The sequence below is a fragment of the Hibiscus syriacus genome, unplaced genomic scaffold (assembly GCF_006381635.1).
Source record: "Hibiscus syriacus cultivar Baekdansim isolate YM2019G1 unplaced genomic scaffold, ASM638163v2 tig00113123_pilon, whole genome shotgun sequence".
Classification (NCBI taxonomy): domain Eukaryota; kingdom Viridiplantae; phylum Streptophyta; class Magnoliopsida; order Malvales; family Malvaceae; genus Hibiscus; species Hibiscus syriacus.
In genome coordinates, this window is record NW_024063443.1 from 1,250,597 (window position 1) to 1,275,984 (window position 25,388).

At 34.2% G+C, this 25,388-nt stretch overlaps 4 protein-coding genes across 6 annotated transcripts; 3 read left to right on the forward strand and 1 right to left on the reverse strand.

The window, feature by feature from the left end:
• The first annotated feature begins 477 nt into the window (after positions 1-477).
• On the forward strand, positions 478-12,835 carry LOC120185394 (U-box domain-containing protein 9-like). The gene is made up of 4 exons (XM_039189626.1): positions 478-957; positions 1,386-1,619; positions 4,018-4,080; positions 12,785-12,835. The coding sequence occupies exons 1-4, from the start codon at positions 706-708 to the stop codon at positions 12,833-12,835; spliced, it is 600 nt and encodes a 199-aa protein (XP_039045557.1). The 5' UTR covers positions 478-705.
• A 312-nt stretch (positions 12,836-13,147) lies between these two features.
• Positions 13,148-16,581, forward strand: LOC120185395 (U-box domain-containing protein 9-like). The gene is made up of 5 exons (XM_039189627.1): positions 13,148-13,979; positions 15,683-15,741; positions 15,988-16,058; positions 16,151-16,280; positions 16,507-16,581. The coding sequence occupies exons 1-5, from the start codon at positions 13,148-13,150 to the stop codon at positions 16,579-16,581; spliced, it is 1,167 nt and encodes a 388-aa protein (XP_039045558.1).
• An 867-nt stretch (positions 16,582-17,448) lies between these two features.
• Positions 17,449-19,651, forward strand: LOC120185437 (U-box domain-containing protein 9-like). Its single transcript, XM_039189650.1, has 2 exons — positions 17,449-18,021; positions 18,419-19,651. Exons 1-2 carry the CDS (start codon positions 17,740-17,742, stop codon positions 19,505-19,507), a joined length of 1,371 nt encoding a protein of 456 aa, XP_039045581.1. The 5' UTR covers positions 17,449-17,739; the 3' UTR covers positions 19,508-19,651.
• A 2,210-nt stretch (positions 19,652-21,861) lies between these two features.
• LOC120185438 (anaphase-promoting complex subunit 13-like) lies at positions 21,862-23,634 on the reverse strand. 3 transcript variants are annotated; one of them, XM_039189651.1, is made up of 4 exons: positions 23,594-23,634; positions 23,125-23,228; positions 22,322-22,375; positions 21,862-22,066 (listed from the first exon to the last, which is right to left on the reverse strand). In XM_039189651.1, exons 2-4 carry the CDS (start codon positions 23,198-23,200, stop codon positions 22,005-22,007), a joined length of 192 nt encoding a protein of 63 aa, XP_039045582.1. In that variant the 5' UTR covers positions 23,201-23,228; positions 23,594-23,634; the 3' UTR covers positions 21,862-22,004. The 3 variants fall into 3 exon arrangements, with proteins under 3 accessions (XP_039045582.1, XP_039045584.1, XP_039045583.1); XM_039189653.1 differs by lacking the exon at positions 23,594-23,634 and adding an exon at positions 23,538-23,575 and having other exon boundaries at positions 23,125-23,227; XM_039189652.1 differs by lacking the exon at positions 23,594-23,634 and adding an exon at positions 23,372-23,426.
• Between the last annotated feature and the right edge of the window lie 1,754 nt (positions 23,635-25,388).

Here is a 25,388-nt window from a genome sequence, read left to right on the forward strand (position 1 = left end):
ACGGTCAACCTATCAGATCAACAGTTGATATGTTACGTCAATTTTCTGTCACCCACAATAATAGATTTATTATAAATCAATAACGTTAATGATCAATTTATTACTTTTTAAAACTTTAGTAAAAAAATAAAAATTTATTCAAACATTAATAATCATACGTGTGGTTTACCCGGAAAAGAAATTCAACATGCAAACGGAATTACTTGAAAACAAGAACAAGAGTAGAAGAATTTTTTTAATAACAGAAGGTTCTTTTGACAAATAACAAGTAATTACGTGGCAACAGATTATTGAGCATCCAAATGCTAGCCAATCAAATGTTGTGGTGACGTAAATTCTGTACCTTACATAGTAATACAATCATCTCCCTTTAGTTGGTTGGCATCGGCTGCTAGATGATATAGTTGAAAGTTGAAACTATTGAAGTGTATATATATATATAACACAGAAGAAAGTTTATAGAAAGTGAATAACTGAACAAAGAAAGGCCACTAAGAAAATTCAATCCAATTTCCAATCTCTTTCTTTTCTTTTCTCTCTTCCCAAACAGAATCCCGCTTTTCTTTCTTTATTGTGTGTGTTAAAATTGTGGTTTCATTTTCCCTTATGTGAAAGCAAGAACCCTTCTTTTAGAAAACCCGTTGGATCAACTCCGTTTTCGATATTTTCTCTTCCATTTTCTTGTCGAAAGAATACTCAACAAGAATGGCTGAAAAAGAGGAGTCGGCGGCAGAGCTAAAGAAAGAAGTGGAAAGCGTAGTGAAGACGATAGTCGAAGAAGGAGATTATGGGATCGAGAAAACAATTCAAGCCATAAGGATATTAACTCGTTTGACTGAATCGAAGTTGAAGAAACCCGCTGGCCTTGGATTGGATGATACGATTCTGACGGAGACATTCAAGTGTCCTCTTTCGGGTCAAGTCATGGCTGATCCTGTTGTTGTGGCTTCGGGGCAGGTTATCCTTTAAAGAACCTTGAATCTTTTTTTCAAAAAATTTGAGGTTTCTTGTCTATTTAGAAATTTACTCTCTTTTTCTTTAGATTTTCTTTTGTTGATGCCATGTTTTTAGAGTCTTTATTCGTCTATCGGAAGATTCAAAAGCATTACTCATTGTTTATGTTGAAACTCATTGCTTCATGGCGGAAATGTGTTTGGATTATAAGTTGTATTATGCATGTGGACAATATAATCTTCTAACTACGTGGAAAATCTTGAGAAAATCTGCTAATTGTTGTTCATTGATTTCCATTAGCCTGCAACATTTGCATGATCTTTATGATTTCATATCTTTACCTTCTTTCGGGTCTATTTTTTGTATTTAGTCTTCGAGTTTATGTTCTTCTTCTTGATCATCTGCATTGATGGGGTCTTATTGATTTCCAGACTTATGATAGGCCATACATCGCAAACTGGTTGAATCAGGGTAACTTGACATGCCCTCGGTCCAAGGAAGTGCTCTCCTACTCTACCCTGACCCCTAATTGTTTGATTCGAGAATTGATTACACGTTGGTGCAGTGTAAGGGGCATTGCGGTACCGGAATCTCGTCAGAATATCTGTGGGAAAACGATTGACGAGGACATTAATTACTTAAACTCATTGCTCCGAAAGATGTCTGTCATAACCATTTTTTTTTGGTAGAACAATAAAATATTATTTTAAAAACAGTTATGACTTTTATTTTTGGAAAATTGAGTATTTTGGATTAATTTGGATTAAATTGAAGGGAGTCGCCATCGACCTTTGGATTAGGTAGGTCGAATACCTAAAAATGTCTTTTAAAAACGATTTTAAGAAAAATCATTTTTTAAGACAAAAATGGTATGCATTTACCAAAGATTCGATTAAAAACGGTTCGGGAGTTGATTACGTGTGGGGAAGGATAAGCACCCCCACAGCGCCCAAAATTGGTACTGTGTCGCTTACACGTTGTCATAATGGTGAAAATGATGAATCGAATATACAATTAAATTATGATTCATTTGTTGAAATTTGATTAATTTGCTTCGTATTAACTATTTAAAGAAAATCCTTTAACTCAATAAGAAATCTTAAAATTTGCAATTCTCCGTCCGAAAAGCTATTTCAACCATTTCTCATTCGTAAAAGAATATTTCTTCTTCGATAAAATACAAATAGAATATAAATGAAATTGACGTTTGCATTCAAATAAAAGGAAATAAATAATGAATTAAAAATAACACACATTGCATTATTAAAATAAATAAATTAATAGCATAAACTCGATTATTTCAAGTTTCTATATCATTAAAATGTCGTACAAGATCGCACCACTTCGATCAAGTGGTACTTTCCACGCTCATTTTACGAATACGTGTCATTGAAAATAAAAATCAAATATTTCATTCATAGATAGAAATGTAAAATAAATAAATGTAATTGGAAATACAAAATAAAATATTTACATTAAATGAAACTAAAAAAATATTTACATAATACAAATAACTGAATACCAAGTACAATAAAATCATACATAAATGACTAAAATAAAATATTCATAAATGTCAGGGATAAATTCGAACATCAACCAAAATACCTAACATACAAAATCAGGGACTAAAATGAAACTATTACAAACATTGGGACCAAAGTCAAATATCCGCAAAAATGACATAACATTCATTAATAGGACTAAAATAGAAATACATAAACATAATGGACTAAAATAAAATAACCATATACATAGAGGACTAAACAATAATTTAACCAAATATCCAGCAGTGACTAAAATAAAATTATTACAAATATGGTGGTCAAATTCGAATAGCGCAAAGATTATAAAATACATGGAATCAGTGATCGAATTGAAATATTTGAAAATATTGAAGACAAAATCAAATATAGACAAAAATGATATAAAACATGGATAGTGACTCAAATAATAAATTTACAAATACCATGGCTAAATTCAAATATTAACAAAATATGATAACACAATAAACCAGTGACTAGAATGAGGTAATCACAAATAATATGACCAATGTCAAATATAAACAAACATGGTAAAATAAACAAACTAGTGACTTAAATATAAATTCTGAAATGTAAGTACTCGAAATCAAAGAAAATGAGATTTCATTTAATGATTTAATAATAATATTACAAGATCATAGGGACTAAAAGTGTAGTTATCTCATAATATAAAAATGCGGTATCCCTCCCCCGTTAAACGACGTCGCATTGGTGGGGAAATAAAAGCCCAAAACACAGGCTGTGAGATCCCATTTCCTCATTTCTTTCATTCTTCACAAGAGGGAAATGAGAGAGTTAAACAAGCTCTCTCAACTTCCCTCACCAGAGAGAGGGAAACGCGGCAGAGCCAACGGCCGGGAGAGAGAGAGGGAGAGACCCAAAAAGCTTCCTCTCCCCCTTAGCAACCCGAAAAACACCACACCTTAGCCTAAAATCAAACCTAAACCTTTAGATTTAGGATAGATACCTTCGAAAACATCGAGACTAGGGCGACCTCTCGGATTCCACGGTGACTTTGGGGCTCTCCTACTTCGAACCTAGGTAAATATCTCCTCTATTTTTTTCTTTGCTGTGGTTCGAATTTCCCCTAATCCACTCCCCTTTTTTTCTTTTGTTATGGAAACACCCTCTCGGTTTCTCTCTTGTTTTTTTTCTCTCGAAAATGGTATCCCCCTTCTTTTGATTGCATGTTACTTTTTATGGTCTCTTTGGGTGAGATGATAACATCTATTCGATAGGCTTTGATTTCTCTATATAGCTGGGTGAAAATCCCATATTTTCGGGATTTAGGGTAATTTAAAATGGGTTTCCCTTGATTGATTTGTGCTTGCTTTTTACTATTGATGTAAATTTCTCCTCACTGCAGACTAGAACGACGGCATCAGTGGGTGGCAGCAGCAGCAAGCGGCGATTGAGCTAATGATATCCCTAAGGTTAGGGTTTCAAAAACCCTAGGGAACCGGGTCGGGTCGCTAATCGGGTCTGGAATTGGTATTGGGCCTGAACTGGGTCTGGGCTCCAGCTTGTTGGGTCTGCTGCTGGTGGGTTGCTGGAGCTTCTGTTGGTTGTAATTGGTGGGCTTCAGGTTTGGGCCTCGGGATTGGCCTGCAAAATGTAACTTGTAATTAGTAATAATAATAATAATATAAATAACGATAATAATAATTAAAACAAAATAAAAAAGACCCGGACAAAAACAGGTGTCTACAGCTGCCCCTCTTTGCACATTCTTGTGTTAACAAGAATAGGGAAAAGACGACAAGACAACACATTTTTGTCTGGTTCTCTTTCTTTCGCCTATAAATTGAATATGTGTGTTGGTGGGGACGACACTGCTTATACGCGATGAAGAAGTCTGGTCGTCTAAGGGTAACACGGATCCTACATGATGAGAATATCTGGTCGGGGATGACATTGCTCATATATGATGAAGAGTTCTGGTCATCTATAGGAAGGGTGATAACTCGGTTCCTACGCGATGAGGACGGCTGGTTATCTAGGGGTGACACGGCTCATACGTGATGATGAGATTTGGTCGGGGGATGACACGGCTCATACATGATGAAGAGTTCTGGTCATCTATAGAAAGGGCGATAACACGGTTCCTACGTGATGAGGACGTCTGGTTATCTAGGGGTGACATGGCTCCTACGTGATGAAGAGATCTGGTCAGGAGATGACACGACTTATACGTGATGAAGAGTTCTGGCTATCTTTAGGGATGATGATTTCAAAAGAAACCGACTCAAAGATGATGTTTCAAAAGAAACATACTCAAATATTTTTCTCAAGAAAAACTGTCTCAAGAGAGACAAAACTTTGTTTCAAAAGAAACAAACTCAAAGATTTTGGTTTCAAAAGAAATGACTCAAAGATTTTTTCACGAAATTGTCTTAAGAGAAACAAAACTTTGGTTCAAAAGAAACATACTCAAAGAATTTTTCAAAAGAAACAACTCAAAGATTTTTATTTCAAAAGAAACAACTCACAGACTTTTGTGTCAAGAGAAACAAGCTCAAAGATAGGTAAATTTTGTTTCCAAGGAAACAGACTCAAAGATTTTTCTTAAAAGAAATTGTCTCCGAAGAGACAAAATTTTGTTTCCAAAGAAACATATTCAATGATTTTTCAAAAGAAATTGTCTCAGGAGAGACAAAACTTTGTTTTTCAGAAAATTGTATCTAAGTGAGACAAAATTTTGTTTCCAAAGAAACAAATTCAAAGATTCTTTCAAAAGAAACTTTCTTAAAAGAGACAAAATTTTGTTATGAAAGAAACATGCTCAAAGATTTTTTATTTTGTTTTTAGTGAAACAGACTCAAAGATTTTTCAATAAAATCTGTCTCAAGAGACAAAGGTTTGTTTCAAAAGAAATAGACTCAAAGATCATTTATTTCAAAAGAAACGACTCAAAGATGATGTTTGTTTCCAGTGAAACAAATTCATAATTTGGAAAATTGTCTCAAGTGAGACAACATTTGTAACATTTGTTTTTAGAGAAATTGTCTTAAGAAAGAAAAAATTCGTTTCAAGAGAAAAAGATTCAAAGATTGTCGATTTTGTTTCTAGGGAAACAATTTCAGAATTTGTGTTTAAAGGGGAAAATGTCTCAAACAAGACGAATCGGTTTTGAAAATCTCAAGTGAGATTACTTTTGTCTCAAGTGAATCAAATTCAAAATTTGTATATCAAAGGAAAAAAATATCTCAAACGAGACGAAATTTGTTTTGAAATAAATAACAATCTCAAGTGAGATTAATTTTGTTTCAAGTGAATCAAATTCGAAATTTGTATCTCAAAGAAAAAAATGTCTCAAGCGAGACGAAAATTATTTTTAAGAGAAATTATCTCAAGTGAAACAAAAATTTGTTTTAAAACTCTCAAAATTTGTGGAAAATGTCTCAAGCGAGACAAAATTTTGCTTCACGAAAAACACCCTCAAAGGCGATAGAAAGTCTATTTGTTCCTGCATGTTGAGGAAATGTCTTGATTGTTGACTTCAGGAAGTCAAATCATTGCTTCTTCAAGTTATAGACATTTGGTCATTTTCGAGCTTTGATTTCCTGGGATATCAAAATGATGCATTTTTGACTGACTATCTTAGATGTTATGGTGGATGTCAAAATGAAATTTATTTGATCTTTTTATTGAATTTGTCCTCAAGTGAGGAGAAAAATGTCTTTAATGCACATGATGATAAATGTTTGATGCAACTTTTATATATAATGTATGTATGTGTATATATGTTTGTATGTATGTATGTATGTATGTATGTATGTATGTATGTATGTATGTATGTATGTATGTATGTATGTATGTATGTATGTATGTATGTATGTATGTATGTATGTATGTATTGATGTATGTTTTTCTCGATCTTGAAGGAGAATGGTTGCTAGAGCAGTCTTCATTATATCTTTGATTCAATTTGTCTGCATTTCCACTAGGGTGTACTCTTTCAAACCTCGACCTGAGACAATTTGTTTCCTTGCCCCAGTAAATTTTGACTCGCAAATTTAGCTTCTTTTGGCCCAGCTTTGATCTTGAGCTTCAGAGAGATATTCGTTGAATTCCAAGATATCCATCCAAAGAGATTATCTTGTTTGAAAATGTTTTCCTTTTTCTTTTTATTTTCAAAAGTCTAAAAATATCTATCAAAAGAGTTTTAAAAATGTTTAATCAAAGATTTTGAAAATATTGCCCCTTTCAAGGTTTCACAATTGAAAAATCATAAAACAAGAGCTCATTGTATATCAAAGAATTAATTACACTGTTAATTCTTCAATAAATTATAGCTATTTGACAAATGTCAAGATCAATGCTATCTTTGAGGAATGGTTTAAGGAAGGATAAAAAAGTCATAAGCGGTTATTTTTGGTCAAAGGTTTGGTATTCTCATTTATTTGATGTTCACTGATCTGTTGAAGTAACTTATGTACTCAATTATTGGAAGTGTTCTCCGACTCCCAGCTCTCATGTTCTCATTCATGTTGTGCGATGCCTCATCAAGGGATTTGTGTGATCGCCTCCTATGCAATAGTCTTCATATTCGAGCCGCATTTTCAGGTTTTCAACTCGAATCCTCCTTTGGTTTCAAGACATTACTCAGAATTTATGTCTTGAACCCCCTTTGTTATTTTTTTCTATCATGCATTAATGTTTTTAGAAAAAACCCTTTTTATAAATAAAAGATTAATCCTGATGGGCGGGATGAAATATGAAGATAGTCTCTTCTGTTTAGAAATCCACGTATAATTAGAATGGACTTTTAAGGCACGTAATGTAGGCCATGGTTCATGGTTATGAAAGAAATTGATAAAAGGCCCAAACAAGTGTTTAAGGGTGATTGAACCAAGGATCAATTAACTCTGATGCCTTCGATCTTGTCATGCTCAATTTGAATCTTCTCGTATGTGTTTCTCTTGATTTTCTCTGGATGCTTCATGATCTTCGAGTGAAGTGATTCTGGAATAATTGTGCTTGATCAATCTCACAGTTTGAAGCTCGATGCGTCATCTGAGTCGAGAGACTCTTTGTTTGTGCTCTTTGTCCTCTTTTTGTTCTTTGCTTTTTCTTTGCTCTTTTCTTTGTTTTTGCTTTGCTATTCTTTGTTTCTTTTTTCTTATCTCTTCGCTTTGATTTAACCTTCGCACTTGGCATTTGGTTCACCTTTCAGTATTTATTCTGAATCGATGTCTTCAGTGTGGAGGGTGATCCTTGGTTAGGGTTGAATCAGAAGAAAACATGATTTAGGCTCAAAGGGGACACAAGGGGTATATTTTCTCCTTTTGTGAAGGGATTAATGAAAGAATGTCGTTCATCATTTCATACACAGAAGTCTTTACAGAAGATGTATCCCTAGGGGGATAAATACTAAGGAATAATTTTTATTCACATGAAAAAATGTAATTAATGCATGATAGAATTATTTTGAATTATTTTTCTTTTTCTCTGCTTCTTGCTCTCAGCGTGTCTCAATTGTACAAGCTCATCTTCAGAAACTTAATGTGATATGCCCATGTTGTCTTCTTGTAGGAAGCTTCATGTTCAAGTGAACAATCTTGTACTCAATGTATGTAGGTCTTATTGGTAGAAAAATGTTGGTTTGAAGTCTAGGAAGACGATGGTGTGAATTTATTAGCTCAATGAAAAATAAGGTATGACTTTTTGTGTCTCGAAAAAAAGATAAAGGCAATGTTTAAAAGTCTCAAAGAAAAGGAATGTCAAAATTTGGTTCTTTGGCAGTGGCCATTAATTATTTTGGGTCAAGAATCGAGAGATTTTAATTTGGGGTTGGACATGATAAGAAAGGTATAATCTTGTCACATGTCAAAAATCTATAATTCTTGAAGAATTAAAAGAATCCTTAATTCATTTGATATTCAAAGAACTCAAGATTAAAACTCGTTCAATTACTCAACCTTAGAAGGTAACATAAGTTCAATCATTAAGATTAAAAAAATTAAGAAAAAATTAAAGACAGATAAAAAATGAGTCAAACAAAATAATCTCTCTGGGTGCAAATAGATGCAATGACTTCTCTTGCTTAGCATTAGGATGCCCCTGAATGAATCAGATTCTGGATTTTGATCTTCAATGCCTTGGAGTTTTCAGTAGAATGTCCAGAGTTTCTTAGATGGTAATTGCATACTGGATCAACATCATAGCTCTCAGGATATGGGGACTCTTTCTTAAATCATCTTGGAATGAGGCTCAGTCCTACCACCAGCTGAATATGCTTCCACTGTATTAATTTATTAGAATCTTGCTTCTATGTAGTGTCACGTGGTTAGGACCACTTCATTGAATCCTTCATTTCTTTTATGAATGATGTATGCAAAAATGTTTAAAATGGAATACAGATGCAAAATACAGATATGCAAATGTAGATGCAAAAATGTTGATCCCAACGATGAATATCTTAGAATAATTTTCACCAGAGATAAAAGTCTTCACATTACAAGACAGTTCACTTTACAAACATGCCTTCGCTTGGATACTGAGTCTGAAGTGGATCACTGCCTCGTCTTGGATCTTTGTCCTAAAAAATAACGCCCCTTAAGCGTTCTGTAATCTAACTCGGTTAATGCCTCTGCGGTGGTAAAGTCGGTGCGTCACTCCTTGATAAATAGCGATGAAATAATTGTAGATGAGAATCTACTGCTGGATTACTCTTCGGCTCAATGGATCATTGTTTCAGTCTCAAATGTTGAACAGTCTTCGAGCTCACTGCTTCGTCTCGGATCTTTGTATTTGGAACTGATGCCCCTTAATGCTCTTTAAACTAACTCCATTAATGCCTCGACTATGCTGAAGCCAGTGCGTCGATCCTTAATGACTAGCGATGACATGCTGAAGCCACTGATGGATTACTCTTTGAATCAGTGTATCATCATTTTAGTCTCGAATGCTGTAGATCTTCGAGCAAGTCTCATTCTTGTATTCTGGACTTCTTGTAGCCTTCGGTGCATGTCTGTATTCGTGACTGCTTGATTGAAAACTTTCACATCTTCTTGTGAAAATTTTCTCATGGATATCCCCTTGTAGATCAACACTTTCACATTATGTTATGACGATGTAATGCAATGAAAAATAAAATGAAAAATGACACAAACAACAGAAAAGAAATAAGTTAGTGCACACAAACAAAAGAAATTAGTTAGTACATGCAAGACAATCGATATAGATAAAAATGTTATTCAAAGATTAATATAACACCTACCCCGTCATGATATCTACCCGAACATGCTTTAATTAAATAACATTCATGCCCAAACATGTTATATACCCAAAATGATTTTTTTTCAAGAAATTGATCCTAACCGCATGGTATCTAGTTCACATGCTTTTATTTAACATAATTTAAAAGGAAAATGAAAGGTTCAGAAACGCTCCTCCTTTGTGTACACCTATTTTGGGTACCTACTGACGGACAGAGGTTCGGTATGACAATACCTAGGGTGACCATTCTACGGTTCACTATATGCATGGTTTAGGCTCTAACAAGAAAATGCGACTTGAATTGTCCTTAATGTCGGTGCCCCCTTGGGCTGCCAGACCCTCGATCCTCACCCATTACAGGTTTCGAACGGAACGAGTTCAATTCGAGGGGATTCACTGCCTTATACCCATACAAGGAATAAATCCCTACGAAGGTATAAGGTATGTATCCCATGGGTTAATTGCTAAAACTCATACGAAGAATAAATTCTTATGAGAGTAAAGCAATCACCCTAACTAATTTGGATCGAAGCTCGTGTCTAGAGCTTATGTTATGCAAATGTATGTGATGTGTCTAAGGAGGAACGTACCTACCTTTAACTTAAAAGGAAAATGAAACAAGGAAAAAACTTGATAAAACCTTGACGAATCTAAAAACAGAGATTAAATTGTTAGTATGACAGATAAAATTGAAGCAAGTAAAAAACTTCAATAAATGAATCAGAAGTTAACTAAAGATTCGAACTCATAATTTCAACCACAACGACAATGTGTAAGCGACCTACAGCTTGACTCTCTAAAAAATGTCCCCAGCGGAGTCGCCAAGCTGTCATAACCATTTTTTTTTGTAGAACAATAAAATATTATTTTAAAAACAGTTATGACTTTTATTTTTGGAAAATTGAGTATTTTGGATTAATTTGGATTAAATTGAAGGGAGTTGCCATCGACCTTTGGGTTAGGTAGGTCGAATACCTAAAAATGTCTTTTAAAAACGATTTTAAGAAAAATCATTTTTTAAGACAAAAATGGTATGCATTTACCAAAGATTCGATTAAAAATAGTTCGGGAGTCGATTACATGTGGTGAAGGATAACCACCCCCACAACGCCCAAAATTGGTATTGTGTCGCTTACACGTTGTCATAATGGTGAAAATGATGAATCGAATATACAATTAAATTATGATTCATTTGTTGAAATTTGATTAATTTGTTTCGTATTAACTATTTAAAGAAAATCCTTTAACTCAATAAGAAATCTTGAAATTTGCAATTCTCCGTCGGAAAAGCTATATCAACCATTTCTCATTCGTAAAAAAATATTTCCTCTTCGATAAAATAAAAATAGAATATAAATGAAATTGACGTTTGCATTCAAATAAAAGGAAATAAATAATGAATTAAAAATAACACACATTGCATTATTAAAATAAATAAATTAATAGCAAAAACTCGATTATTTCAAGTTACTATATCATTAAAATGTCGTACAAGATCGCACCACTTCGACCAAGTGGTACTTTCCACGCTCATTTTACGAATACGTGTCCTTGAAAATAAAAATCATATATTTCATTCATAGATAGAAATGTAAAATAAATAAATGTAATTGGAAATACAAAATAAAATATTTACATTAAATGAAACTAAAAAAATATTTACATAATACAAATAACTGAATAACAAGTACAATAAAATCATACATAAATGACTAAAATAAAATATTCATAAATGTCAGGGATAAATTCGAACATCAACCAAAATACCTAACATACAAAATCAGGGACTAAAATGAAACTATTACAAACATTGGGACCAAAGTCAAATATCCACAAAAATGACATAACATATATTAATAGGACTAAAATAGAAATACATAAACATAATGGACTAAAATAAAATAACCATATACATAGAGGACTAAACAATAATTTAACCAAATATCCAACAGTGACTAAAATAAAATTATTACAAATATGGTGGCCAAATTCGAATAGCGCAAAGATTATAAAATACATGGAATCAGTGATCGAATTGAAATATTTGAAAATATTGAAGACAAAATCAAATATAGACAAAGATGATATAAAACATGGATAGTGACTAAAATAATAAATTTACAAATACCATGGCTAAATTCAAATATTAACAAAATATGATAACACAATAAACCATTGACTAGAATGAGGTAATCACAAATAATATGACCAATGTCAAATATAAACAAACATGGTAAAATAAACAAACTAGTGACTTAAATATAAATTCTGAAATGTAAGTACTCGAAATCAAAGAAAATGAGACTTCATTTAATGATTTAATAATAATATTACAAGATCATAGGGACTAAAAGTGTAGTTATCTCATAATATAAAAACGCGGTATCCCTCCCCCGTTAAACGACGTCGCATTGTTGGGAAAATAAAAGCCCAAAACACGGGCTGTGGGATCCCATTTCCTCATTTCCTTCATTCTGCAACTGAGGGAAATGAGAGAGTTAAACAAACTATCTCAACTTCCCTCGCCGGAGAGAGGGAAACGCGGCAGAGCCAACGGTCGGGAGAGAGAGAGAGACACCCAAAAAGCTTCCTCTCCCCCTTAACAACCCGAAAAACACCACACCTTAGCCTAAAATCAAACCTAAACCTTTAGATTTAGGATAGATACCTTCGGAAACACCGAGACTACGGTGACCTCTCGGATTCCACGGTGACTTTGGGGCTCCCCTGCTTCGAACCTAGGTAAATCTCTCCTCTCTTTTTTTCTTTGCTGTGGTTCGAATTTCCCCTAATCCACTCTCCTTTTTTTCTTTTTTTCTGGAAACCCCCTCTCGGTTTCTCTCTTGTTTTTTTTCCTCTCGAAAATGGTATCCCTCTTCCTTTGATTGCATGTTACTTTTTATGGTCTCTTTGGGTGAGATGATAACATCTATTCGATAGGCTTTGATTTCTCTATATAGCTGGGTGAAAATCCCATATTTTCGGGATTTAGGGTAATTTAAAATGGGTTTCCCTTGATTGATTTGTGCCTGCTTTTTACTGTTGATGTAAATTTCTCCTCACTGCAGACTAGAACGGCGGCATCAGTGGGTGGCAGCAGCAGGCGACGGCTAAGCTAATGATATCCCTTAGGTTAGGGTTTTAGAAACCCTAGGGAACCGGGTCGGGTTGCTAATCGGGTCTGGAATTGGTATTGGGCCTGAACCGGGTCTGGGCTCCAACTTGTTGGGTCTGGGCTCCAGCTTGTTGGGTCTGCTGCTGGTGGGTTGCGGAGCTTCTGTTGGTTGTAATTGGTGGGCTTCAGGTTTGGGCCTCGGGATTAGCCTACAAAATGTAACTTGTAATTAGTAATAATAATAATAATAATATAATTAACGATAATAATAAATAAAACAAAATAAAAAAGACCCGAACAAAAACAGATGTCTACAATGTCTTCTTCCCGTTCTGATCGGAAGAAAGCTGCGAAAGAGCTTATGAGAGTAACAAAGACAAGCCCATCGCATAGGGCCGCTTTTGGTCAAATACCTAATGCCTTCTCTACATTGCTTAGACCTCTGTCGGAAAGCAAAGTCGAGTTGCATCTCGATCTCCAGGAAGATTTGATCACAACAGTTTTGAACCTTTCGACTGATGACAGCAATAAGGCAGAGATGGGTGAAAACCCTGTTGCGATTCCGCTTCTTATTGAATCCATGAAGTATGGTACCACTGAAACAATAATAAATGCTACTGCTGCTCTCTCCACATTAACGCAGCTCGATTCGAACAAGTTGATTATTGGAAAATCCAGGGCTCATGTGACTCTACTCGAACTCCTACGCGCAGGACATCCATTGGCAATGAGGGAAGCGGCCTTGACGATGACCAATCTATGTACAGTGCATGAGAATAAGACACGGTTTATCGAAATAGGTGCGGTGCCGGTGATCCTGCAGATGATCAACGGTTCCATGCTCGTCGATGAGCTTCTTGGCATTCTCGCACAGCTATCTACTTATCCCAATGCTATTGAAGAGCTCAGAGAAGTAGATACGGTACCCTGCTTGTTTCGAATCATGAGAGATAGCTACTCTGGAATTACCAAGGAGAACTGTGCTGTTATCCTGTTCAGTGTGTGCTCGAAAAATGAGGCATTTCTAAGGGAACTCTGGATCGAAGAAACCAACAATAGAACTTTAGCTGAACTTGCAGATACAGGGACTGAAAGGGCTAAAAGAAAGGCCTTTGATCTCATTCTTGAAATGCGCAGGGCTCTCCCAAGTTTACGAATAACGACTTGAGTAAATATAACCCCAAGGGGGAAAACAGTTTTTGTACAATTCTCTTTTTTTCCTGAAATTGTACACACACAGATTCAAACTCATTTACATGTGAAAGAAGGCAAGTTTTGGTCCAAAAACATTGAGAATTTAAGCATCAATGAAAGCTGTACATATCTTAGCATTTATGATATGAATTCCTTTTACCCGTGTCCAGAAGTTAAGCATATCCGTAATATCTGACACTCGCCTCGAATCCGATAAACATAAGCGTGGTCTTGGAAGAGTCTAACTCTGGTTAGTTGCTGGAATTGTGTAGGGTCTCTTCCTTCCTTGTTACTATCAGAGTCACCTTTTTAGAGTGTCGGCACCATTATGTTTTGATTAACGATTTGTACACTGTTCTGTAAAGTGGATTACTTTTGCTATAAGTTCATATCTTCAGGAAGAATAAAGCAATTGACGGAAAGTTCGACTGATGTCCAAATTTATGTCATTTCAATTAGTAAAAGATGAATAAGAAGTAATTGGTGGTATTAGGTAGGTTGGAATTGTATTTTTTGCAATTCAATATTATACTTGTTTATAAATCATAATGATGTCTCTTGGTTTGATATTTACATATAAACTTGAATTTATTTAGTTAATGAGAAAAATGTTATTGCCTTAGACTTGTTGCATTTAGTTAGCATAATGGACGCAGACATGGATGTGTAGGATGGCTGAGCATGTGAATGTTTCAGAGAGAGCTGATGTCTCTTGGTTTGATATTTACAACTTCCATGCTTTGCTCTATCAAACTGGCTAGTATCTTCCTCTTAATTCTTCTGTAACAGATTAGGGTTCCAGGGTTTATTATGATAACAATAATTATGAGTTTTTTAAAACCAAAAGTGGGTTCCCTAGGAGAAAGATAACCCTGGAAGCTTACAGCCTTACACTTATCGTTCCTTCTTTTCATCTAAAGAGAAACTAACCATCACATGTAGGGTTCTCTTGGATTTGCATCACACAATCTCATATCAATAATGCCAAAAAAATATCATAATCATAATCTTTTCTTAAAAAATGAAATAGTACAGTGATATTTATATAGATTATAGACTTTGGAGGAAATACTTGAGACTTTTAGTAGAACAATAAACTGACTTAAACACAAAGCCTAATAGGATTGCAAAGGACACTATGATATGCTAAACACTAATATAGGTGTAAACTGCCTCTCTAGATCTAAAAAAAACATTACAATTAGGCCCTAAACACACAAGTTTCAAGATAAATTCTTAAGGAAGTTTACCCATCGATCAGCTTAATAGTGTTCCGCATCAACTACACCTTTTGAACTCACAGTTCCTTTTTTAATTAACAAATAGGACTAAAACTAGAGAGGAGCTATTGGCTGTTTCAGCTATGAATGCTGCTTTCTTTTTATTTCTTTTCTATTATAAAAAACACCTTCTGACACAATTGATTGAGAAGCCTTCATTCCTGCACAGGGAGTGAAGAAATTTTCATTTCATAATATCTTGTTCGTTGTTCCGTTGTTGAAGTTCCAAATGGTTCAGTCAAATTATGTAGAAGGGTAACTTTTAGGAGTCATTATTTACAAGGGATTTAAATTAGGTAAATGTGGAGTCTGATAATTTGAAAGGTTTTTGTTCTTCTTAAGTAATGCTTTATCTTATTACTAAATATTTTTTATAGGTTATGAGGGATATAATTTGTTATCATCCATGCAGCGGATGACGATGAGCATAGAAAAGGTGCCAATGATATTCTAAAGCAGTGAGGGCTAACACGAAACCATTACAGACACAGGGATGGACCGAGGAGGAGGTGGGGGCAGTCATCCCCTAAAAATTTAAAATTACCATATATTTTAAATTTTTTTTTTATATATTTCCTATTGAAAATCTGTTCCCCTAGAATTTTAGTTTGCCCCTGGAATTTTAGTTCATCTTCCTCAAGTATAAGTTCCCCCAACATAAAATCTTGCGTCTGTGGACCAGCATAGTACATCTTCAAGATTTGAGGATTTTGAACAATCAAGAAGGCATAAGGTATCAGATGAGCAATTGAGGTGAGGATGTGATATGTTTCAGATATTTGTTCTAGCTCGTCTCTTAAAATGCTTTGCTATGGTCAATTTTGGTTTTTGTGCTATACCTTCAGGATGTTGCAGGTACCATATTATATATGTAGCCGCTTGCCTGATTCAGGTCGTGAGCAATGTAAAAGAAAGAAAGCATACAAATGTAAAAGATGTTATCACAAGGATGAGGTGGCAAATCCTTTGGCGACTGTTGGAAGTTGAAACAGATAAAAGTAGATTAGTAAGGATTTTACTGGTTTGACATGGTATCTTGTGGCCTCACACTATCCATTTTGTAAAAATTCTCAGGCGGACACGTCGTTCTCCTCCTTCTCGTCATCGTCTGATGTTTTCATGCACATATATTCTTGCTGCCACTCATCTATAAGCCCTTCTTGATTTAAGTTCACTTCCAGTTAATGTTGTTTACTTGCAGATTGCAAGGGATGACTTTTGGCTTTCAGTGGCCCTTACAGAGGGAAGAGCATGGATGTTTTTTGTTCATCTATAATCCAGAGTTGAACTCTTGCTTTAAGCATTCTTAAACAATGTTTTATATTCTATTGTCTAAATAATTCCTAGAATTTAGCTATGTATGAGAAATTAATCAACAAGTAATCATCAACTAATATATATTTTAATATACTTTATATTATGTTTAATATTTCGTTATTTATGTTTAACAAGTAGAAAGACATAGAAATAAAAAAATGGACATAAGATGTTATGTTAAATGGAGAATTTATAAAATTTTAGGGGAGAAACATATTATTACTAAAAAAGCACACAAATTATTTAAATTTTATGAGAAATTAAAATTTGAACGAGACAACTCAGTCTCTCTCGATCCTTTCCCCAGTAGAAACGCTACATGCTTTTTATTTACCATGCTTTCCCACGGAGGGCATTTCATAATTTGGAGGTCTCTCATGAAAACTGCTCTCAATCTGATGTTAGCGACAACCTACTATCTTACCTCCCTCTTTCCCTATTCCATATGAGAATAAGGGTGAGCTAATTTTATTAGTTCTCCAAATTATATTAAAAATTGCATTAACTTGAGCTTTTGGTGGCATTCTTTTGAATCTCAAAGTTTTGACTTCTTTTATTTATTACTTTTTTTTTTCACAAACATTTCCTAAATGGTATTTTTTTTTAAAGAAAAAATTCAACAGAAGCAAACAGAATTGTTTGAAAACAAGAAGATCAAGGCTACAAAGAGTCGTTTTTTCCCCAGTAAGAGTTGGTTCTTTTGACAGATTACAAGTGATTGCGTGGCAACAGATTATTGAGCATCAGCATCAGCTGCTTGAGTGCTAGTTGATAAAGTTGAAAGTTGAAACTATGAAAGTGTATATGTAACAGAAATTTCTTTAAAGAAAGCGTATTAAACAAAGAAAGGCCATTAAGAAAATTCAATTCAATCCAACTCCCAATCTCTTTTTCTTTTCTCTCTTCCCAAACAGAATCCCACTTTTCTTTCTTTACTGGGTGTTGAAATTGTGGTTCCTTTTTCCCTTCTGTGAAAGCAAGAGCCCTTCTTTTCAATGGTGAAAACAGAAGAAAAAAACAGAGCAAACTGAAGAGAGCATATAGGTAATCCATTGAATCAGCTCCGTTTTTCGATATTTCCTCTTCCATTTTCTTTTCCAAAGAAAACCCAATAAGAATGGCTGAAAAAAAGGAGTCGGCGGCAGCGATAGGAGGAGGGAAAGAAGCAGAGCTAAAGAAAGAACTGGAAAGCGTAATGAAGATGATACTCGAAGAAGTTGATTATGGAATCGAGAAAATAATTGAAGCCATAAGAATCTTGACTCGTTTGACTGAATCGAAGCTGAAGAAACCCGCTGGCCTTGGATTGGAATTGGATGACACGGTTCTCACCGATGCATTCACGTGTCCTCTTTCGGGTCAAATCATGGCCGATCCTGTTGTTTTGGCTTCGGGGCAGGTTACCCTTTAAAGAACCTTGGATCTTTTGTAATTTTTTCTTGTCTATTTAGAAATCTACATTCGTTTTCTTCAGATTTTCTTTTATTGAAGGGTATGTTTTAGTCTTTATTAGGCTGTTGGAAGATTCAAAAGCATTACTCGTTGCTTCATAGAGGAACTGTTTCTTTTTGGATTTTAAGTTGTCATGCATTTGGATTACGATCTTCTAACTACGTGGAAATTCTTGAGAAAATTTGCTAATTATTCTTCATTGATTTCCATTAGCCTGCAACATTTGTATGATTTTTATGATTTCATATCTTAACATTCTTTCGGATCAATTATTTGTATTTAGTCTTCGAGTTTATTGTTTTCTTCTTGATCATCTGCATTGACGGAATCTTATTGATTTCCAGACTTACGATAGGCCATACATCGAGAGCTGGGTGAATCAGGGCAACTTGACATGCCCTCGGTCCAAGCAAGTGCTCTCCTACTCTATCCTGACCCCTAATTGTTTGGTTCGAGAATTGATTACACGCTGGTGCGGAGTAAGGGGCGTTCCAGTACCGGAATCCCATCAGGATATCAATGGAGACGAGATTGAAGAGACGGACCTTAATTACTTATACTCACTGCTTGGAAAGATGTCTTCTTCTTCCCGTTCTGATCAAAAGGAAGCCGCGAAAGAGCTTATGAGACTAACAAAGGCAAACCCGTCGAATAGGACGGTTTTTTGTCAGATACCTAATGCCTTCTCTACATTGCTTAGACCTCTGTCGGAAAGCAAAGTCGAGTTGCATCCCGATCTCCAGGAAGATTTGATCAAAACAGTTTTGAACCTTTCTACTGATGACAACAATAAGGAAGATATGGGTGAAAACCCTATTGTGATTCCTCTTCTTATTGAATCCATGAAGTATGGTACCACTGAAACAATAATAACTGCTACGGCTGTTCTCTCCACATTATCACAGCTCGATTCGAACAAGTTGATTATTGGAAAGTCAAGGGCTCACGTAACTCTACTCGAACTCCTACACAGAGGGCATCCATTGGCGATGAGGGAAGCGGCCTCGACTATATTCAATCTATGTAAGGTGTATGAAAATAAAACACGGTTTATTGAAATAGGTGCGGTGCAAGTGATCCTGCATATTATCAACGGTCCCATGCTCGTCGATGAGCTTCTTGGCATTCTCGCACTGCTATCTACACATCCCAATGCCATTGGTCAGCTCAGAGAAGCCCATACAGTACACTACTTGTTTCAGATAATGAGAGGTAGCTACTCCAAACGCACCAAGGAGAAGTGCGTTGTCATCCTGTTCAGCGTGTGCTCGAAAAATGAGGCTTCTCTGAGGGAGCTCTGGACCGAAGAAACAACCAATAGGACTTTAGCTGAACTTGCAGATACAGGGACTGAAAGGGCTAAAAGGAAGGCCACTGACCTCATTCTTGAAATGCGCAGGTCTCTCCCAGTTTTACGAATAACTAGTACATAAACTCCAAAGGAAACCATTTTTTCACATCTCTGTTTCCCTGAAATTGTATACACAGATTAAAGTTCATCTACGTGTGACTAAGGGCAAGTTTTGGTCCAAAAACATTGAAAATTTAAGCATCAATGAAAGCTGTACATTTTAGCATTTCTGTTATGAACTTATTTTCCTTGTGTCCAGAAGTTAAGCATATCCGTAATATTCAATAGTCGAATCCGATAGCCATAAGCATGGCCTCGGAAGAGTCTGGTAGTTGCCGGAATTGTAGGGTCTATACCTTCCTTGTTACTATCAGTCACCCATTTACAGTGTCGGCACCTTTATATTTTGATTAGCGATTGATACACTGTTCTGTAAAGTGGATTACTTTTACTATATATTCATATCTTCAGAAAGAACAAAGAAATTGACAGAGATGTGGACTGATGTCCAAATTTTTGTCATTCCAATATGAAAAAGATGAATAAGAAGTAATTGGTAGTATTAGGTAGGTTCAACTTGTCATGTATGAAACCAGAAGTTTCTTCCTTTGTCAGAAATTGTTTGACGGTGACCACCATTGACTAATAACGTTCCCACTGCTGTGCTGTTTTTACTACACCAGATTCTTCCTAAACAATATCCATTCAATCATTGTCATGTCTCGTTTCAATGTCTCTGATATCAATTAAAAAAAAACTAAATATTTCAAGCTGTTAGAGTTTATGATCCGAATTCCCGTAACTATTTTGCACCTGACAACAAATTACATGTATGCATAATACATTAACGTTAGTGTTTCTAGAAGAAGAAAAAAGACAGCAAGGTGAACAAAATCCAAGGAATCCAATTGCGAAAGCTAACCTATCCAAAAGACGGATAAAATGATTCTAAAACACAGTGATTAAAGCTTAAACCGATTCTGATTAAACTAGAAAATGTCGACTGGTGCATGCCAGAATACGAAGGTGTCGTTCACTGGTCGGGGGTCGTTAGGTTAAAATAGGTGTTCTGTAAGGAATCCGAAAGCAAGAACAAATGGCTAAAGTGATGTCATTGTCTTGTTTTAATGGAAGTGTTATCCAAAAATGGTTAAGCATTTACTTTCCCTTCTTTTGGTTTGTTTAAGTGGTCCTTCAGAAAAATTGTGGGAGCTGTTTCTTGAATTTGACAAGATTGATTATTATTATGAGTGTGAACCATTCGAGTTAAAGCCTCCTTTTGCAGCTCAAGCTCAAACATTAATCAACAATAGTTAAAACCCGAACAACTTGTCGGTATACATATCTATGTACCTTTATTCCCTGCTTAAACATTGCTTTTCTTGTGATAATGAAAGCCCAAAACCAATGGATCTTTCTTTAGAAAACCACTGGACTTTTATTAAAGCATCATATGCTATTAGTTTCCCACACTCTTTTCAGTAGAAAAAAAAGGAGCTTTCTCCTCTAATATGTACTAAATAAAATGATAAAAAAAATATTTAAATAATGAAAAGAAGCACATATTACTTGAATCGAGTATTAAGATATTCAAATTCGACTTACTCAATAGCATGAGTTACTCAAGCTCGGCTCAACAAAGATGAAACTATGTTGAACCTGCAATATCCAATTGTAGGAAACTGTCATTTTCAAAGGTATGTCGGCATCTATAATCGACATTGGTTAACAACTATGTTACTCAAACTCGGGTGTGAATACTGGATGTGGATTTTTATCTAAACAAATATCTTAAACTTTTCTAGATTTTTCCACGTTAGATGGTCTTTGAAGGATCCAATCCTCGTAACCATATAGAAAACTATGCCCTAACAGCCTCAGGGAAAATGAGGAGTTAGGGAAACATATATTAATGGCCTAAACCTGAAAATCCTAAACCTTAATCCTCAGGCAAAGTATTCTTATATCAAGATTACCAACTAACAGGGGCGAATCTACAATGTAGTAAAAGCCGCTAGGACCACAAAGCATAAGAACTTGAATACTCGAATGCAGTAACTCATATGTAAATTCAAATTACCCTTCAAACAAATGGCTTGTGGCTACTGGCTAGACAATCAACAATAGATATGGCAACCTTAGATGACCAATGAAATACACAAGATATTACAGTTGCACTGTTTTTCTTAATAATGCTCTGTTTATGCAAGACTAAGTTACTTGGACTTAAGTATGTGTGCAACAATACTATATAAAATATTTTCCAAGATTTCCATGCATATTTGTAGGGTCCTTGGAATACCATACCCCCATATCTATGCTCGAGTATTTGTCAAACACGGGATTTCAGAAAATTAAAGAGGTGGAGTAACATAGATGTAAAGTGACACCAATGAATCTTTTATTCATAAACATAGCAATCAATGACCAGGGATGAAAATCCACAATTCTAATTAAGGAGCAAACCTTCTTGAATGATCCATAGGTATCTTAGTTCTACATATTAAAAGAGAGAGCAATTTAAGTCTTAGGACAAACATTTTCATAGAGTTACCAAGCATTGTCAGCATCCAAGACCCTCATTGAGTACTTAATTCAAGATCATGCCAGGTATTGCTATCCACCTGTTGAGTCTCGTGATCTGAAATTTTAATAAATTCGAAAAAGAAAAGGACAAAGATCAGATACACTAAATTTGTCTAAAACACTGTAAGAATTCACAAAAGAAACTTGCTATATTTTCCTTCAAGTTCGACATATATTGATGCATAGACTCCTTGTATGTTCTCAGCCATAAACAGGAAAGAAACATGAGCATTTACACAACGAATGATAGATTTGTTTTCATAATGCCATTGATAGAAAAAAACGTATAATCTGATATTCATAAATTTACTTGAGTCTTCAGTATCATCAGTGCGAGCAACCATTACAGGTGGGAGTTGAAGATCTGCATTGATCAGTAACAAGATAAAGAAATCAGCTATGAAAGAGAAAGGAAAAGGGATGACAATTGAATAGGATCATATTCCATGCCCCCCAAAATGCAACCAGAAGATCCTCAAGTGACAGGTTTTCATGTTTCTCATGGAAAATATACAAGAGAAACAGAAAGCCGCAACTACTCTACAATTATGGAATCACTGTGGTCCTACGTTACTCTAAGCCTTCATCTTTCTTGAAATACTCATGTCTGACAAATATCCGAACAAAGGTATGGGGATATATCATCAACGACTCTCCAAATAAATGGAAATATTAGAAAATACTGAACATACTGTGTTGAACAGATACCCATGTTGACCACTCACAACGAGTCCAAATGACAGTTTTGGTGGTACAAGCAGCATCCTTGTAACACAAGGTGAAGAATGCTACTTCTGTAATCAATGCTAAACTACCATCTTATGCAAAATCTCCTCAAATGAACATCTACGTAAGAATTAGAAGCCTAATTTTAACCTAACGAATTAAAAAAACTACACATGATCTATATGTAAATTTACCTGCTTTGTTAACCAATAATAAACTTGAACTAATCAGCTAAAGCAATAATCTACTCAGGCAATTTTTATATTCAAACAAATCTTCTTAATATAATGAATAGCAAACAGATATGAACTATATCTATAACCTGGTTACATAGCTGATGTAAAACATCTATAAAAATTTTCAAGCGGATTTTGATATAATCAATACCATCATCAGGCAGAGTATCTCTCATCCATTCCTCATCAACAATATCTATAAGTATGCCAAGGCTCAGTTCTGCCATCTTTTTCTCTTCAACTTCAGTAACTACCTTTCGAAAATGCATAAGTATGGACACCCAAAGGTTAAAGGATCAGTATTTCAAAGTTTTAACCTAAATATTCTTCCAAAAGAAAATAAAATAAAAAAAACAGCAACGAAGTTACATATCCATTGCTATTTTGCTTTTAATTACCAAAACCCAGATTGGAAACAAAGCGTTAGTGAATTTCCTTCCTTTAACAAAAAAAGGAAAATTTGTGAGCCGATCTGGAATTGTTCTTTTAGAACTGAATTTGGCTAAAAGGCATTTTCTCAAACATGTGAAAAGCATAAAAATAGACGGGGCACTTAAACCTTACAATTGAGAAGAAGCTGGTGTAATTGAAATCGGAAGTGAGAGGAAAAGAAAAGATACCTAATCGAAAGGTGAGTGATGACGATGATGACACTTCCCTTTTAATTGATCTTTGCCGTTTCGAGTTTGAACTTGGAACCATGGTCCCTTTTAAGTGGCAAATGACAATGCAGGTCCTCCACCCTTGGTTTTTATTTCCTGAGGGTAATATCACATTTAATACTTATACTTTGATAAAATATTTAATATGATACACGTATTTTTAAAATGTTCAATACAATATTTATATTTTAGTAAAATATATAATTTAATATATGTAATTTTAAACTTCCTAGTGTGATTTTAAACTATCATTCTCTCTATTATTCATAATACATGTGAATTTTCATTAATCGATTTGATACTTATTAACAATTTAATCCATGTAACATGATGATGTATGAAATAATAATTTTAATATCATATTTAGTTTTTATAAAATATAAATATCATATTAAACATTTTAAAAATATATGTATTATATTAATTGTTTTATCAATAAAACATATAAAATATTTTATTAAATGATAGGTATCTCATTAAAAATATTAAAGAAAAAACATTATATAAATATGTTATTAAAATATAATGTAATCACAATTGGATGGGAACGATACTCGAACCTGATGGTTTTTGACTCAATTTTATTGGGTTGGATTTTATTAAAAAAAAACCGAGTTTGAGTAGGTTTTCTAGATGTAAGTTCGGGAGGGGCTAGGTTCGAATTTAGAGTGAAAATACCCTATTCAATCTGAAAAATAATATAATTATAAATTATATATTTAAGGATAATTATAATAATATTCATCTTTATATTTTTTTTCAATTAAGTCTCTATTTTATTGAATAAAATTAATAATTTTATATTATTTCGGGTCGAAGTCGAATTTTATCAAAAATTGGATCAAATTTCAAATCAGGTGAAATTACACTAAACTCAAGTCGAGTAAAATTTTCGATGGAGATATGAACTTTCAGACCAGATCAAGTTGACCGAAAACTCGATCAAACCCAACTCATCCCTGATCACAACCAATGTATATACTCTCTTCCCGGGTAATAGTGGCATGTACATAATATAAGTTGGGTTAAAGTCTTTTTATATATATTGAAATGGTCTGTAAAGTTAATTTTATAAGTTTTTAGTTTTAAAAGTATATGTATGTTTTGATTTAGTGATCAAATATGTCATGTTTTAATTTTATATATAAGCATTATTTTTTATGATTTAGGCATCTTTTGAAATGATACTTAGTATTTCTAAACAAAAATATCCAAATTGGGTATAAAAAAATTGAAACTTTATAAATAGTTTTTGAAAAATTCAGGGAGTTTAGATACTTCTAAACTTTCTGGAACATAAATTTTAAGACTCTTAGAATAATTTCAAAATTCTCCCATTGATTTTGAATTTTTGCAAATTAATCCTTTATCATATCTTAGCCAATTCACGTCCAATTTAATTTCAGTTTGTTTTAGAATTCGTAGTTTTGATTAAACATGTTTTAATCACATAATTTTTAAATAATATCTATCTTTTGAGCAACCTTTTAAAAGTTTAGTTGAAATTTACAATTGAATACCTATTTTTTTTTAACAATTTATCAATTGATGATCTTTTTCAAATTTGACAGACGTGGCACTGAAGATTATGAGTATTTTTTTTATATAAATCTTGGATGAATACAAGATAGTATATGTTCAAAGACTTTTAATCATTTGAAAATGAACACTCGTATCCTTGCATATGTAGTGTTCGAATCCGGAATCTCGAGAGATAACAATAAATTCCATAAGCAATTGAAGTATTGAATTT